Source organism: Alosa alosa, chromosome 7, assembly GCF_017589495.1.
Source record: "Alosa alosa isolate M-15738 ecotype Scorff River chromosome 7, AALO_Geno_1.1, whole genome shotgun sequence".
NCBI classification, from domain to species: domain Eukaryota; kingdom Metazoa; phylum Chordata; class Actinopteri; order Clupeiformes; family Clupeidae; genus Alosa; species Alosa alosa.
In genome coordinates, this window is record NC_063195.1 from 2207494 (window position 1) to 2224758 (window position 17265).

The 17265-nt window shown below is 42.4% G+C and overlaps 2 protein-coding genes and 1 long non-coding RNA gene across 4 annotated transcripts in view; 2 read left to right on the forward strand and 1 right to left on the reverse strand.

Moving 5' to 3' along the window:
• Positions 1-9408, forward strand: part of LOC125297468 — a 32670-nt gene extending 23262 nt beyond the window's left edge. Inside the window, exon 3 of the long non-coding RNA XR_007194059.1 lies at positions 9388-9408. This is a non-coding gene — a long non-coding RNA (uncharacterized LOC125297468). The remainder of the gene's footprint in view (positions 1-9387) is intronic.
• A 100-nt stretch (positions 9409-9508) lies between these two features.
• On the forward strand, positions 9509-11272 carry LOC125297384. 2 transcript variants are annotated; one of them, XM_048247744.1, is made up of 3 exons: positions 9509-9560; positions 10216-10645; positions 10781-11272. In XM_048247744.1, exons 2-3 carry the CDS (start codon positions 10220-10222, stop codon positions 11270-11272), a joined length of 918 nt encoding a protein of 305 aa, XP_048103701.1. In that variant the 5' UTR covers positions 9509-9560; positions 10216-10219. The 2 variants fall into 2 exon arrangements, with proteins under 2 accessions (XP_048103701.1, XP_048103700.1); XM_048247743.1 differs by lacking the exon at positions 9509-9560 and having other exon boundaries at positions 9587-10645.
• A 15-nt stretch (positions 11273-11287) lies between these two features.
• On the reverse strand, positions 11288-16185 carry LOC125297308. Its single transcript, XM_048247599.1, has 14 exons — positions 15846-16185; positions 15146-15259; positions 14978-15055; positions 14792-14869; positions 14617-14700; positions 14049-14394; positions 13589-13871; positions 13254-13487; positions 13049-13134; positions 12848-12952; positions 12396-12556; positions 12126-12290; positions 11755-11996; positions 11288-11633 (listed from the first exon to the last, which is right to left on the reverse strand). The coding sequence occupies exons 1-11, from the start codon at positions 16016-16018 to the stop codon at positions 12431-12433; spliced, it is 1707 nt and encodes a 568-aa protein (XP_048103556.1). The 5' UTR covers positions 16019-16185; the 3' UTR covers positions 11288-11633; positions 11755-11996; positions 12126-12290; positions 12396-12430.
• Between the last annotated feature and the right edge of the window lie 1080 nt (positions 16186-17265).

Genomic DNA, 17265 nt, shown 5'->3' on the forward strand with positions numbered 1-17265 from the left:
GATCAAAGAAGTAGTCGAGCGGGTCTGGGTTCACAGGCAAAGAGTCAGAGTCGTTTTCCAAGACAGGCAGGTAACTGGTTTGCAGACGATCTGACAAGTGTGGACTGAAAAGCAAGGCTTTATATACCGGGCATGATGAGTGGTGAATGCAGTGCAGCTGGTAGGTAAACGAGGGTGAGGCAGAGCAGAGCAGGAACAGGTGGAGGTCATCAGACTTTAATCAGCGCGTGTTACCAGGCAGAGAGAGAGCTCATGACAAATCATGTGAAGTTAAATAACTTAAACAGCAGATGCATTAGCCTACATTGTGATTAGTTTTGGACTCAGAACTTATGACCTGATGTTTCAGTTATGTGTTCTTCCACATATGAGATGACCGTTATGATATTTATATTCATGAGTAACTTATGTCCTGATGTTTCAGTGTGTTCTTCCACATATGAGATGACCGTTATGATATTGATATTCATGAGTAACTCCTTACAACAACCCTTAACGTTCGTTTTCAAAACTGTGCAACTCACCGAGTGGTTAGCGGTGTTTGTTGATTGTTAAAATCAAATATATCGGCGAAATGTATGATTTCATTCCATGTTATTTGCTATTGTGGAACTATTTTTTCAGATACCTCACAACCACGTATAAACTTCCGCGTCTGAAGCATAGACCGTAAAAGAAGGTCTTGTGGGGGAAAGACTACAACCAGATGTAAACAGACCCCCTTTCCGTTTCCGATAACGCAGTAATATCAAGGAGCAATGAGTCTTCCAACAGAAATCAATGGGATTTTACAAAATGGCAAATAAAACACAACAGAAACTGTATTTCTCTGCACTACTTGTTTTGGAGCATCAACGAACCACTCGGTGAGTTGCCCAGTTTTAAAAAACGAACGTTAGGACATGTTTGTGCGTGCCCATAGCCAGCCACTCTGAAACAGTCAAAGGCTTCAAAACGAGTCAGAAAGTCGAGATGGGACCCATCGTCAGAATTTCGGTGTCCACCACTCTAGTTCATCCAAAACAAACCAGAAAAGGGACTCAAAGTGCTAAATACTGGAATTATCCTTTATGTGTAAGGAACTCCAAATCCACCTCAGACAATGTTTCAAAGGGAGCCTGAGACACTGTTTCCAACACTACCTGTAGATCCCAGGAAAGGAACATTCCTCACTCCCCACACTCCTCTGAGGAACTGGCTAACAAGAGGCTGCAAGCCCACAGACAACTCATTCAAAGCATCGTGGTCATCCGATATAGCTGCCACATATCCCCTCAAGGTAGATTCCTTCAGACCATCTACCCCTGGGGAGGGTGCCCTCTTCCTCCAACATGTCACCAGCTCAGCTTGTGTGTGTATTGGGGAGGGTTTAACTTAGGTAGCTTTTGTCCTCAGACAAAGAGGCTCCCAGAGGTATATGATTACTCAAATAATGATGCTTAGAACAATGTATCAATAAAGATAGTATTCAGGTAGCTTTGTTGACAAAGAGGCTCTGAGAGAACATTCAAATAATTATGGAAACACGAAAAATCACTATTGCAACCACAGCAGTAATACTGCAACTAAAAAAACGTGTACTACATGGGACACGAACCTGGGTCGATCGCGTGACACACCAGCGCGAATCCGCTACACTACGGTGACTTTTTAACAATAAGTAAAGCAAAGACATTTGATGTTTGCGGTTGCAAGCTGTTGGAAAACGAAAAACACCCCGAACGTTTTGGCAGATGTCTGTCGCGCGGAGACCAGAGATCGGCCTTTTCTAAAAGGAGTTACTCTGCCCTCCCTCTACTCATTCGACTCGCTTTATCCATTGCCGTCGAACACACAAACTATCTTCGGTTCCATTTTTAAATTCGATGTTGTAGGCCTACGATATGTGCTATGCCAGGAAAATAGGCTATTAATTTAATCACGTTTAGCTTTACTTGGATTAAAACAGTTTTTTTTTTTATATAATTGTCAGCTTACGTTTGGTGCATTAGCCTTTTAATCCGTTGTTTAGTCATGCAAGGACCGAAAATATTTCAGTCGATGTCATGCACACCGACGTTGTAGCCTATTCCACGTTGTTTGCATTGAGATTATCTCTCACTGTTGCCAAGTCAATTTTGTGACGATTCAGAAACGTGGATGTGTTGCCATCAGCATGTCAATAGCGAGTGTGCCAACAAATTGGGAGGCTACAGCCCTGTTACTTCAGCATTGCATCTTACCAGCCAGTGTGTGCGGCGCTACAAAGCTATGTGAATTAAACACGCAATTACGTGGTCATGATGAACCGACAGAGTTGAAGAAAAGCTGATTAGTTTACATTACATTACATTTGGCTGACGCATTTTTAACCAAAGCGACTAACAACATGGTAAACAGTTTAAGTTTTAAAGCAATTCTCAACAATTTTAGGACAAATTAAAAACGGAGTACAGTACGAATAAGTGCATCAGTGAGTGCTGTTTTTAACAGTTACGTGTCAGTTCAAGACGGCTGGTAAGTGGTAGGATCAGCAAGACTTGTTGTAAGTGGTGCTATGAGAGGAGATGTTCTCTAAAGAGCTGGGTCTTCAGGAGTTTTTTGAAAATGGAGAGAAATGGAAAATGTCCCTGCCCTTGTAGGAACTGGCAGTGTGTTCCACCAACGAGGAACAACAGAGGAGAAAGGTTTGGATTGGCCTGAGCGTACCGGTGGTAGACCTAGACGTCCTTCGTCTGAGGAGCACAGCGGTCTAGATGTAGCGTATGTCTGTATGAGGGCATTCAAGTAAGCGGGAGCAGAACCGGAGACTACTTTGAAGGCAAGCTTTAGAGCCTTGAATTTGATGTGGGCTGCCATAGGTAGCCAGTGTAGCTGAATGAGCAGCGGGGTAACATGTCCCCTTTTGGGTTGGTTGTAGACCAGGTGCGCGGTTTCACCGCGCAGGCTGGGAGACCGGTCAGAAGGGCGTTGCAGTAGTCGAGTCGTGAGATGACTATTGCCTGAACCAGAAGTTGGGTAGCATCTTGAGTCAAGTAAGTCCTGATTTTCCGCATGTTGTAGAGTGCGAAACGGCATGACCGGGTGACCAAGGCAGCATGATCTGAGAAGGTTAGTTGGTTGTCGAGAACAACTCCTAGATTTCTTGCAGTCCTGGTCGGTGAAACAGACAGGGAGTCAAATTTGATGTTGATGTCGCAGTGTACAGTAGGTTTAGCTGGGAGGACCAGCAGTTCAGTCTTGAGATTGAGATTAGTAATTGATCAGGCTATTACATTAATTAGGATTTCAATGTGTGGAGGGTATTTGTCTACAGTAGGCGATCACATAAAGTTAAATGCACAACTTTGCTGAATGTAGGGCTGAAATATATCCTAATGTGCCTGCTTGTGTTGGTGTTGACATTTTGTATGTATTACAAATACATAGATAAAGCTTAATTTGAATTCAAATTTCCCAAGGACTGTTTCGAAAGAATGGATTTCTATTTTTGTAGGCTAGTTATTGTGATTTTTTTTTATTATTTATTATTTTTAAGTATATATTTTTGGGCTTTTATGCCTTTAATGCGACAGGACAGTGGAGAGTGACAGGAAGTGAGTGGGAGATAAGAGTCGGGGTGGGATCCGGAAAAGGACCACGGGGGGGGGAATCGAACCGGGGTCGCCGGCGTACGGTGCAGTTGCCCCAGCCAGTTGCGCCATGGCTGGGGCCGTTATTGTGATGTTCTAGGGAACATAAGGTCATGGAAATGTATCGAAAAGTTATGGAAAATCTCTGGTGAAAATGTGTATGAACCCTGACCTGTATATGTAGACTGAGGCAGATTGCACGCACGTAGCAGGGAGTGGATTATTTGCTATTCTGTCTCCTAGCACCTCACCCTCTCGGAGAGGATGACACATACTGTGGTGTTGACCGATTTGAAATAGAACGGAATTCTCTTATAAACACGGAATTGCACAGAATTCGCAGATATTCTGTTGACACGTTAAATAAAAGGGCGTTGGAGTCCTGGCAGGAAGCGATTACATCAAAGTTTTTTGGTATATCCAGCTTTTAATATTTTTTTCCGAAGTGTTTACAACTTAGTGTTAACTTATAATTGTTGCAAACTGGTACTACGAACAAAATATTAGTGCATTCCTGGATCTACATTCTTCTACATTCTACATTCTGACGCAGCGGTAGATAGCAGCAGAGTAGAAGCCATCAGGCAAGTGTTATTTAAATAAACTCCTGGTGTACTTACAAACTTTTCAATGCCTTGTTTTATGAGTACAGAACATAGTTGTAGTACTGTAGAAGTTTCGTACCATTCAGGGCATTATTAGTGGGGTAATTTACGAGATACTCTATAAGTTCCATAAGCGCCTACAGAAAGTCATTAGTTTCTGACAGCGCTACTCGACCAGGGTTCAACCAAAGGAAAACCGGTTCTGGGAGGGTGTTTTGCTGGGGGTCATGGTGCAAAGGACCCTAGGGTGAAATTACTCCGAACCATCGCTTTAATGTTCTAGGAAGCAAACATATTTAAAATGAAACATAAATCTACAAAAAAGTAGGGTACTTTTCAGTTGTGGAAAATGTTGAGTTACAAAGTGCCCTTTTATTGGGATCTAAACTTGCAGCCATGTAGTTGAAGTTACAGAAGGCCCTAACTGTTGTTTTTTGTTTTTTTTATACTTTATTGCAATTATTTATCTACATCCATGTAAGGTGCCCACTTCACTTATTTCACATGTTACATTGCAATTTTAGTTTTTTGTTATTTTATACATATAACAAAAGAAATAAGAAAATACATGACAAAAAAACATGATGGAAAACTTATACAAAACAAAATACTCCAAACAAAACATGACACACAGAAAAACAAACAAAACATGACACACAGAAAAACAAATAAAACATGACACACAGAAAAACAAACAAAACATGACACACAGAAAAGAGGGGGGAGGGAGAGAAGGGGAGTGCTATTTGAGCCTACTTGTGTATTTTATTCTATGTGCAATTGTACTTGTTTTTAGATATTTATAGGAGCGTTTTTGGCCATTTATAGGGGGGTGTTTAAGCCTACATGTGTCTTTTGTCCTGTGTGGAGTTATATGTGTTGTTGACCGATGTGTGCATATCATTTCTATTATTGAAATAAATAATTATTTTATGTAGTATTTTTTCTGGGTATAACTTATTCCATTGACTAAGTTGGTTCCTAACTCTAAAAGTAAGTCTTTCCATATCCAAGATGTTTTCTATTGTGCTATGCCACTTACACAAATCTGGGGCTTTTTCTTGTTTCCATCCCCTTGTTAGTTGTTTTATTGCAGATATACGTACTATATTGAACAATTTTTGATATTTAGGTTCTATTTTCTTGGACAGGCTTATACCTAAAAGGTTTTCTAATGTTAACTCATTGAATGCCAAAAACGTAATATTACGTTTTTAGCTTTTTTTTTTAATTACGAAACTAGACACTCTAACACACCTTATAAGTGATTTTGGGAACTCTGTGATGAATGGAAATGAAATACATGACGATCAAAAACTCATGAAAACGCACAATCTGGACATTTTATCTGGACATTTTATCATAACTCGGTTGCCACTTTGCCAATTCACGCTTGGACTTTACGATTATGTTTCTAAATGTTGGGACTGATGGACACTGAACTCTGGGGGTTATTTGAACGTTCGTTGTGAAGTGGTTTACTGTAAAAGGAGCGTCGGATATCCCGCCTGTCTTTGCACAATTATAGGGCCATGATAATGCATGCGCTAGCCTAAAGTCGAGAGAAAGCCTAAATAAATATGCAGACATGTTATGGGCAATTCAACAACTGCACGCCTGACATATAAAATATATAGGCCTAGCCTACATTATTGAGTAGTAAATTGAGTTCATCCAACCTGCTGGCAAGCCAAAATGCATTGCACATGGCTTTATCATTGTCATCTAAAATGCAATATAAGTAACTATATCGCACATCCAGTTTGAACACCCTGATGGACACTGAACTCTGGGGGTTATTTGAACGTTCACTGAAGTGGTTTAGGCTACTGGAGCGTAAGAATTCCGCCCGTCTTTGCGCAATTGGCCATTGATTGACGGCCATTAATTAATTAATATAGGTGGCCTGCACGCACAGAGTTTATTTGATGCATGGAGTTTCTGACCGTTTTCCCCTGAGAGCTTAGAGAATAAAATGAGGAGAGCTACCTGTGTTTTACATAATGTGTAACATTTATTCACATGGCCAGTTCAAAATCACCTAAGGTTTTGACTGAAATGTGTGCCGATATCAATTATTGGGAAAAACATTGTTTAGTGGATGGCGGGTGGATTGTTGATTTAGCTGCAGGTGCAGATGACATGACTAAAGCTCATCCATGCATCTAGGATGTTGGAATTTGATAGGATACAGGAACTGCAGAGATAAATTGAAAATGAGGATTGGTAGCCTAATGTCGGAATAGCGGTACTAAAAAAAATCGGAGTAGGGGCATGTCTAAATAGAGGCATGTCGGAATAACGGTATGTCGTAATAGAGGGTTGTCGTAATAACGGGATGTCGTAATAAAGAGTGAACCCCGCGGAATATTCAATGGCTACCCGACAAAATCTCAAAAGTGCAAATTCCAAAAGTGTTTGTCTATTTATTTCCACAGTTCAACGAGACTGAACACCCAATGTAGCCTACATTAATGTGTACATTAGCCTATATAACATAGTTTGGCTGCAATGGCTTTATTCATTTCTGCCAGTTAGTGCATTTTCCCTGTGTATAAGTTAAAGACTAAATGCATTATTGTGTTTGACACTGAGGATAGCCTATCTGAGACGGTGGTCTGGTTCAAATGAGTTACGTTGTGAAATTGAGAATGGCACTCCGACTACATCACTATTTCTTTGTTTTGTGAAATTGAAATGAAATATGGACTATTGCAATCAATATGTTGAAATTGACTAAAAGGAATACATTTCAATGGAAAAATCTCTGTCTGTTGTGTGCGTGTGTAAAGTTATAGCCTAGCCTATGCGCATGCTGCGCAAAAGCGCCACTCACGCCTATAATATATCACCTTTAGGCTATGCGCCGGATGTGCCAACTTTTATGAAATAGAGAGACCCCCTTAAAGACAAAAAGATAATTCGAGCCCTGGTTTAGACGGTGAATCAACTGCCGTCTTCTCATTAGGGCAGTGGCATGGTTTTTCAATTCAGCAGGTAGGGGAGGATGATCATCTCCTCCAGGGTCCTTGTGCATCTCCTCCTGTCGCATCAGCATACCATGGCTCAGAGATATGTTGTGCAGCACACAGCATGCCAAGATGATCTGGCACACCTTGTTGGGCTCGTATAGCAACTTCCCTCCCGATGCATCCAAACACAGCCACCTTCCCGTTAGCATACCGATAGTGCGTTCCACTACCGACCGCGCTTGGGCATGGGCGGTGTTGAAGTGGGCTTCTTCGGGTGTCTGTGGGTGCGCCACGGGGATAAGAATCCATGGCTTCAGAGGATGACCTCTGTCACCTAATGGGTGGGTAATTTAAGGGGTCATTTGGTTATCTTGTGCGTTTTAAAGCAAGAAACGAGAAAGTAAAATATAAAAAGTGTTTACCTAGAAGCCAGCCATCTCTGCCTGCTTCAGCCTCTAGATGGTTCCCCACACTGAATTGCGCAAGATGAATGAGTCGTGCGTCGACCCTGGCGACAGCGTTAACAATTGCCATACGAGCATTGCAAATGAGCTGCACGTTGATTGAATGGACGTTCTTCCTATTAACATAGGCATACTCATTCACATGGGGTGCTCGTATGGCAACGTGAGTGCTATCTATTGCACCGATGACGTCGGGGAATCCGCAAGAAGTAATGCGCAAGAAGTCTTCCTTCACACCTCGCTGTTCTTGGACAGTATAGGGAAACTTGATGAACCGAGGAGACAAACGAATGAGTCCTTGAAGAACATCAGGCAAAATCCTGCTGAAGGATGGCTGGGAAATACCTGACAGGTCTCCCATTTCTCTTTGGAACGTTCCTGTAGCCAGGAAACCAAGAACTGTGCAGATTTGCACCTCAACAGGTATGGCCTGATTTGGCGCCTGGCGCTCTCTGTAAAGGGCCCATTTGGGCACAGAGGTCCAACAGAATGGCTCTTGGTAAGCGGTCCCTGCTCATCAGCCATTCGTCGTTATGTGCCAAGAAGTCCGCTCGGTCGCCAAAAATTCTCTCTCGCCTTATTGCGCGGTTGGCAATATCTTCTAACAGTGCCAATGCTGCCATAGTTCCTCTCGCAAATCACGGCCCTATTGAACATTTTATAGCATGTTGATTGACCAAAATGTTTTACACGTGTGGACCTAATACATTAATTTTCCTGAAGGATCATGTGTCATTATACTGTGCTTACGTTTACTTAATTGCTTAATAACTTGATTGTGCAGACCAAAATGTGATCCTTCTGGCAATACACCTAAAATACTAATAGTACTATTACTAATAATGATAACAATAATAACACCTATAACTATTAATACAGATGACGACGTGGAAACGGCAAAACACATTGAAATATGACCTTTCTGTTACGGAGCCGGAATAGGCCTGCAGTACCATGCATGAGGCCTACAGTACCATGCATGAGGCCTACAGTACAGTAATATGACCTTTCTGTTACGGAGCCGGAATAGGCCTGCAGTACCATGCATGAGGCCAATATACCTTTCTGTTACGGAGCTGGGAATAGGCCTACAGTACCATGCATGAGGCCAATATACCTTTCTGTTACGGAGCTGGGAATAGGCCTGCAGTACCATGCATGAGGCCAATAGCTTACACTCTGTTACGGAGCTGGGAATAGGCCTACAGTACCATGCATGAGATATGACCTTTCTGTTACGGAGCTGGGAATAGGCCTACAGTACCATGCATGAAATATGACCTTTCTGTTACGGAGCTGGGAATAGGCCTACAGTACCATGCATGAGGCCTACAGTACAGTAATATGACCTTTCTGTTACAGAGCTGGGAATAGGCCTGCAGTACCATGCATGAGGCCTACAGTACCATGCATGAGGCCTACAGTACAGTAATATGACCTTTCTGTTACGGAGCTGGGAATAGGCCTGCAGTACCATGCATGAGGCCGACAGTACCATGCATGAGATATGACCTTTCTGTTACGGAGCTGGGAATAGGCCTGCAGTACCATGCATGAGGCCAATATACTTTTCCTCTCCTAAACGGGATAGGACATTTTATGGTCAATATTACATTGATGAGAACACGAATATGCTATATCACCTGTAAGAATGTTTCAATCACTCTACCATAGGTCTTCGGGTTTTTTTTTTTTATGAAATAAGTAAGCTATGTTTGTTTTCACTCTCTTAAAGGAACCGTATGGAGGATTGTGGCCAAAACTGGTACTGCAATCACTTTCAAATTACTCTAGAGCGGTGTATCCCCGCCCCCTCCCCCCCGAGTCGAGGTTGCCAGCTAGGCTGCAGGATCCAGCAGGAACGTAAGCTACAAGGAGCTTCAAATGGCAAGTGACGAGTCCTACACAGTAAGTTTTTTCCCTGTTAATTATGTTTATGCTTCATGAGAGATGGTTTGCGAAGTAATTATGTATGGCAAAAAATGACTAATGGCTATTAGCCAAATATAATTGTAAAGATGTACTGTAATACCACATTTCAGTCGGAACATAGATTGTTTTCATACACTTCTAAAATGACTTACCTTCTAGCTAGTGGTGTGATATGAAGCTTTTCATGAACGCATTTAGCACGGGCGACCATGGAAAATCTTGTCTATATGTACGGAAGCATGGGGCTTTTAGCCTATACCTACAAGCATGGTAGAATATAGCATTCAAAAGTCGAGGGTCATTCCATGGCAATGAAATGTACACGTCCATAACGCTAAAATATGTGATGTGAAAGATTACGTGACATTCTACTACTTTTGGCTGCATGAAAAACAAGTACAAAACGTTCCAAGTGGGCCAAATAATTCACATCATAGGCTACAATGTGCTTTTCATTGGTGTTATGGACGTTACAAAAAGTTATTTTACCGTGGAATTGCGCCTAGTGCTTCCAAACCAACACTAACTTACTGCTTCCAAACCCCCAAACCAACACTAACTTACTGCATAGCTCAAAAGGTAGAGAATGTTTATTTGGAGGTAGCACTTGTACTGCTCTCACTTGTTTCAGCCTGATGCAGACCTGTTATGAGGTGCCCGCTGTCCTAAGTGACTCTGATGAGAGCTGGCAAGGTGAGCGGAGGCGCAGACAAAGGAAAAGAAGAGTGAAAGGGACAAGAGAAGAGCGTGCAGGTCTTGGTCCAGGAGACACAGAGCAGAGAGGAGAGAATCTAGGAGATGGACCAGGTGGCAGAGGCCAGGGAGCTGGAAGAGAGAGTGCAGATGTTTCAGGTGGAAGAGGAGAGTGTGCAGGCCCTGCATCAGGTGACAGAGGCCAGAGAGGTGGAAGAGGCCAGAGAGGTGGAAGAGGCCAAAGAGGTGCAAGAGGAGGAGATAATGCTGGAATTGGCAGCAGAGGAAGGAGAGGGATAGGAGGTAGAGATGCAGAGGAAGAGAACAGAGTGCAGATGATCCAAAATGACCGAAGGGTACAGACAGAGGTTTGTGTTACCAGAGTATGCTAAACATTTGATAGACTGCAGTAACATTATGGCTTGTAATAAGATGTCACCATTTGTAAATGCCAAACTTTCTTTTGTGGTTTGTTTACTTCTTTTGTGGTTTGTTTACTTTAGGCACTCATTCAGGGCATGAGTGAAGTGAGGCTACGAGCACTAGCAACTCAGGTCTTCTCCCGGAACCCTGGATTAGTTTTTGATGCACTTCCTTCATTGGACAGCACAACCCCACCTAACGCTGCTCTTCCATGGTGCACCTGTGGGAACTGCAGGGAAATGGCCACAGATGCTGAAAGGAAATGCTGTGGCCAGGGGCCTGAAAACTGCATCAGCAAATTGGCACATTTTGATCTGTATTGTCTGGAAGATGGTTATTTGCGTATCCACAGAGATTACAGAAATGATGTGTTGGTGGTAGCTGAAGTTAGAGAGCCAGGAGATGATAACAGACAATTTAGGTATGCTGCTTATCGTCAATACATCTTTTGGCAGCATGGGTCACTGGGTCAGGGTAACCGTCGTGTTATTCCCAGCTGCTGTATATGGAGAATAAGGGACAAATACCCCGACCCCCAGGGCCAGTACACTGGCTTTGTATGCACCATTTGATACCACTCTACCGTGAACTGTTTACTTCCAGTTATTTATTGTTGTGTATATATATACACAAGTTGTTTTTTGATTTGTTTGTTTGTAAAGAGCCTTCCTCCTTTTTTCAATAAAAAAATATTCAGAATAACAATGCTATACTTTTTACTATGTAGAGAAACAGTAACAAAAATGGTCTAATAATAAAGGTTACACAGAATAAATAGATAACTAAACAGCTGCTCTGTACTGTTGAGACGTTTTAGTCTGGAATTATTGATAAGCAGCTCATGACACAAAAGGTTGCATGGCAAAGAACATGGTCAGGGTTGTGAGACTCTGGAAACTAGGCTTCACGGGTCTTCAGTCTGGAATGCTGATACTGAGGAGAGCAAAATGAAAAGTTAGTTTATTTCAAACTTGGATATGTTATGCATGACATCTGACTTGGTGTGTGGCATGTAGCCGAAGGTGCAAAAGAAATAAGTTGGCATTCAACCTACCAAGACCTCTCCTGACTTGGGTGTGCAGGAGTTCCTGAATGGTTGGTGCCGGCACAGGGGGAAGTAGGCCGTACCTTCGGGGGTCATCAGGTCGTAGTGTCCTCCGTCTGGGCATCCCCTTACCAGCTAATCTCTTTTGAAGGATCATAGCTTGCAGTTCTGGGATGTAGCCATACGTCTTGGATGCCTTCAGAGTGTAAAGCATATACCTGCGAGCATTCTTCTTGTACAGCCTCCTGTACCTGAAATAGAAACAGAAAGGGGAGGGAAGAAGACATTTACATTCCAAGGCCCATGTTTTATAGTGTTCCAATGGTGTAATATGGTATAATTGTTCAAAACAATAGCATAGAAATGAACAAGTGACTTACTGTTTGCTTCCATCAGATTTGCACAACTCTGGACGGTCCTTGTAGTAATTGTAGTCTATCGCTGCAAGGAGCATCCTGGCCTCAAAGACAGGAGGGCTAAATGCTGTGCGCTTGCTAGCGTACATTAAAATATGGTTCTGGAAGGACTCCAGATCAGCAGTAGACCTGTGGGGGGTGGGTGAGAAGAGACATTTTGTGGGATTTTGAAAATTACTTTCTAGCTACAGTAAATTACTTTCTAGCTACAGTAAAGTGTAGGTATTTGTGGACCTCATTAAGCCACCGCTTGTTTCGAACGATGCTCTTCAGAGCCTCGTGTGCCATGGAGCCTCGCTCAAGCCACTGTTGAGCTCCACCAGATTCACCAGGCAGCCTCCCAGCACCCACCTGTGTTCATTTGTGACATGATGTAGGAGCCCAAGCCACAGCTCCTAGAAATAATATAGAAATATAATGTACAGACAAAAACAAGCATGCACATTGTACATAATTCATTGCTAATGATGATGCTGTTTGTACAGTAAGTACTGAAATCTAAGTGAGTCACATGATTGACCACAATGACATCCCTGGGTAACTACCTAATGAATAAGCCAATATCCAACATCAAGGAACCATCCAACTTATTCTCTTTGCCAACAAGGTATGTCTAATAAGACTGCATGTTAGTTTCAGACAAAAGTCTTTAGATGATAACTATTTGCCAAACCATAACAACTTACAAGGAACTCTTGGTAAGAATCTGCTGTTTTGCAGCACCACCAAAAGTGGTTGACAACACCTTTCAGCCAACTGCTCAAACTGGACTGACCCTTGACCTGTGAAGCCTGGGATAGACATAACAGTAATCATTATTACATAGCTCAAATTAGGGTAGATTGTCATGCAGAAAATCAAGCCATAGAAATGACAGCTGAACTTACAGCATAAATCCTTTTTGCCAAATTCTTGGCCCCATGCCACATTTCCAAGCTGTGCTGCAGGCCAAGGTCTTTGTACTTTCCTTTGTCTTATTTGGAAAAACAACATGTACAATTAGTATAGTAATGCCCCAACCCCTCCAAAAAAGTTGTTCTAATTCTACAAGTTATATTCTACAAATTCTACAAGTCTAATTCTACAACTTACTCATTAGTGCGGAGATCTGGACATGGGCATCAGTGCAGACCTCCACTAGTTTGACTTCATTCAAAAGAGTGTCCACTGTCCGCACAAATGCCTCTCTCTCCATGATCACAGAATTTTGCCCAGTCTCCCTTTTGTCCACAGTGATGACGGAGATGATTTCCCTGGATTCGTTCTCCATGGCAGTGTATGTACAGTACTGGGCGCAATGTCCAGGGCTGTCCATTCTTCCATCCGCTATTCAATTTGTAAACAAGAATCAAGGATTTTCACAGAACATCAAATTGACATAACACACTACTCTAGCTTAAATGAATAAAACATGTACAATACATTACCTACTATCACCACATCTTTGTCTTTTAGGCGATGTATTGCCTCAGCCCTCCTCTCCTCCCAAAACTCCTTTACAGTGTCTATACCGTACGTGTCCTGAATTGTGAAAAAGGAACTACGGTCCACCATCCCCATGTTCATGAACTGAAACAAAAGCGAGACTTTGGCGTAGTTGCTTCCTGAAAGTAGAATGTTGCTTGCCAACATGAAGTCCCCTGCCAGCATCCCGTACCTCACAGTGGGCTGTGAGCTCCATCTCCATACAGTGTGGCCAACAGGGCAGGTCTGACAATAAATGGAACACAACTTAGGCTATTTATCAAATACAAACATAGAATTGCTTCCACTAAGTGGAACTACAACTCTGGAAGCTTAATTGACAAAAACCACTGTCAACGTATGACCATTGCCTCCAACACTAACCGACACTTATTTGCAATGTAGTATGATTATAAGACCTACCCATTCCATGATGCTTGCAGTACCCCTGCACGTAAGGGAAACTTCAAATGGAGGGCGACACTGACACTCCACTTGGCTGACGTCACATGTGTATGGGCATCTTTGGACTGGAAGCACAAGGAATGTTGCAAGCTGCTTCAAACAGTCCTCATAAGTGATGGAGGCCCGTTTCCCAATTAGGTCATCTTCAGTCATGACGCACAGTGTATCAGGAAAGTCAGGTTGTTGAAGTGGAGGTAAGGTGACTGATGGAGGCTCTACATCTGGGATGTCATGTACTGTCTCACTGGCATCTATCACAGGCAGATTGTCAAGGCATGGTGGTGCCTGCAATGCTCCACCCAACCTAAAGACATGAAAGATATATTTCCCAATTACAGATAGAAAGCAATCAGATGAACAAATTAAAAATGGCAAATACAGAGAGGGGGTTATCTTTGAGGTACTACAGGGACCAGGAATTCTCTAAAGCACTAACATATTTTATCTTTATGTGTTTACGTATTTCATTGAATGAATGTCTGAGGGTGTATTGTGAATAATCTGTGAGGATCCAAAGGTAACATACCAAATACAAATACGAGGGACATAGTCCTCATCTTCACTGAAATCTGCTTCAATCTCCTCATCATTACGGTCACCCCAATCAATTCTGGCAAATTTGATAGAAAATGATATTGGTTAATTAATACACAGCAGAACATCTTGTTACACTATATACAGTCAAACCCAGTGGAACTTACACACTGTTCATTAGGTCATTTATCTCCTGCTCATTCATGAGCTGGGTTTCAGCATCCTGAATGCTCATGTTCTGTAGACTAAAAGAAAACAATTCACCGGTCACAATAGATTTTTTTAAACGAGTACATGTTCAACATAATTTCTTATCATTAGGCATATTAGGAAGCTTGAGAGGCTTTATCTACCTTTCCTCCAGAACCTCAGAGGCATCCATGGTGCGCTCATCCTCTTCTAGTCTTTCCTCAATAGGCGGCAGGTCCTCTCTGTAAATGGTGTACAGTGTAGTTGTTTTAGACCAAAAATGTTTCCAATTATGCCATGGAAATTAAAACATTGTGGTACCGACTACTGACTGATTTGAAAGTGTTTCAGATGATGCACATCCAATACTGGAAAGTGATGGTGCAGTCAGGTGTTGCTTCTTCCACGGTCTCTTACTGGGGGTTGAGGTGCTGGGGCCATAATAGCTGAAGAGACAAGCGTTTTTGTCATAAGTAGGCTAACAAATAACCAACACATTTGCCACAGCGAGTATAACGCGGGGGAAATTACGCCATGCCGGCGTTCAATATCACCAATGGCCATCACAGGGTTGTTTTCAGTCCCATCAGAAAAGATTGAGACTAACTAAATAACATTAGCAATGGGCATACAGGTCAACTTGCAGCATGTGTAGTCCACAGTATACGCGAAGAACGAATGAGGAATCATTTTTACCGAGGTAACGTTAGGCTACTGTCTCAACTTACGTTTCACATTGCCATAATGGGCGTGCTAATGTTGTTTTCCTCAGCGTCTCAGCATAATGACAGAGAAACGGGCACTGATAATGCATTGCTAGCTGCTAATGTTAGCAATGAGGACTCGCCGTTTTTATTTCCCAAACAATTCCTTACCTTTTCAATTTGATGACCCACCGGCTCCATATGGTTGCTAACGTAACGTTACATGCATAACTTTGTTCGACTGTCGTGAATATTTTAATGTCCATTTACATTACTTCTACTGTAACGTTAAGTACAAGTAAGTTAGCCAAACATAGATGAATCTTACCTGTCCAGGAGAAAATTAGCAACGTTGACGTCTGTCTTCAACTTATTCTCCGTTTTCAGCCGTCTCCATCTTTCAAAGGCATCTCCTATACAAATCCTTGTTTTATTTCGGACTTTGTCACGACGTAGTTCGGATTCATAACGAGGTCTTTTAGGCTTGGTAACATTAGACATTTTTTAACCGACACGTTCTCAGCTGCAGCTCTGGTAACTAGAGCGGAGCTGGCAACCCTGATGCCGAAACACTACCGACTTCGTGATTGGACTTCGTGATTGGTAGAAAGGTGGAGGGCGGCGCATCAGGCCAAAACACAAAATGACAATATCAACATCAGTTGAGGGCTGCAACTTCACTTTTTAATTGACAATATCCTGCCCGGACTACTGTTGTCAGTGATATAAGTATTTGACATGAACATGATTTCTTAATGTCTAGTGACATATTAGGGCCATTTTATGATTAATTGAAATACATTTCTTACATACGGTTCCTTTAAGTGAGGTTAGTTCTCATTAGCAGTTTTATGCCAAACCATGAAACATTAAGCTGCGTCCAAAAACGTCTCTGAAAATCTTCTGATATTGATCATGCATATGGCAAAGAAAGACATGAGATCATTGGTTTTGGAATTTTGAAAATGCATCACACTTAGACCTCAGATTACTTGCAGTACCCCGGCATTACCACAAGGAAATGGTCGTACGTCAAGTATGAACCTGACGTGGAGATGAGCACTTTTCCACGTCAAATACGGTTTTTATCATTCTGAGCGTTGGCATGGATTTGAGCGTACGCACGGTCTAAGATCAAATCTGTGCGTAAGAACGCTTTATAAATGAGGCCCCCGGTGTGATAATTCAAAATCCCCATGTTATTTTCCCATAGGAAAAATCGCCAGATACCGGATGTCAAAGATGGCAGCTTTTTTGTTGGCGAACTTCAGAGGTCTATTCCACTGATAAGCCCAGTTACTCATCCTCCTTACACAAGGGAGTGCAAGTGGCCATCGCTCTATCGCCATCTCCGCTTCAGGCATTCCAGGGCCACGGCCAGCTACCATGCCAACCACGCGCTTAGCTTATACCAAAGTCTCTCCACTTGGCGGCCATATTGCAACGCTTTTTGGGCACTCATCGGGCATCCTATTTGGCAAAAAATGCGTGTGCGCAAGGCTTCATAACACCAATCTTGCTCCAGTGGCGAGTTCACACCATATGATTGGCTCAATGTATTCACATGTCGACATTTTGCTGAGTAAGGGGTGGGATCTATGTAGACGTTACAAACTAGCCCCATGCATTTCTATGGAGGATTTTTTGAGTGCTGTGTCTCCTCATTAGAAAGTCTCTGCTTATACACTCATAGCAATCACTACGATAGCATAGCAATCATACTGACGGCCGAACTAGTGAAACCAGAA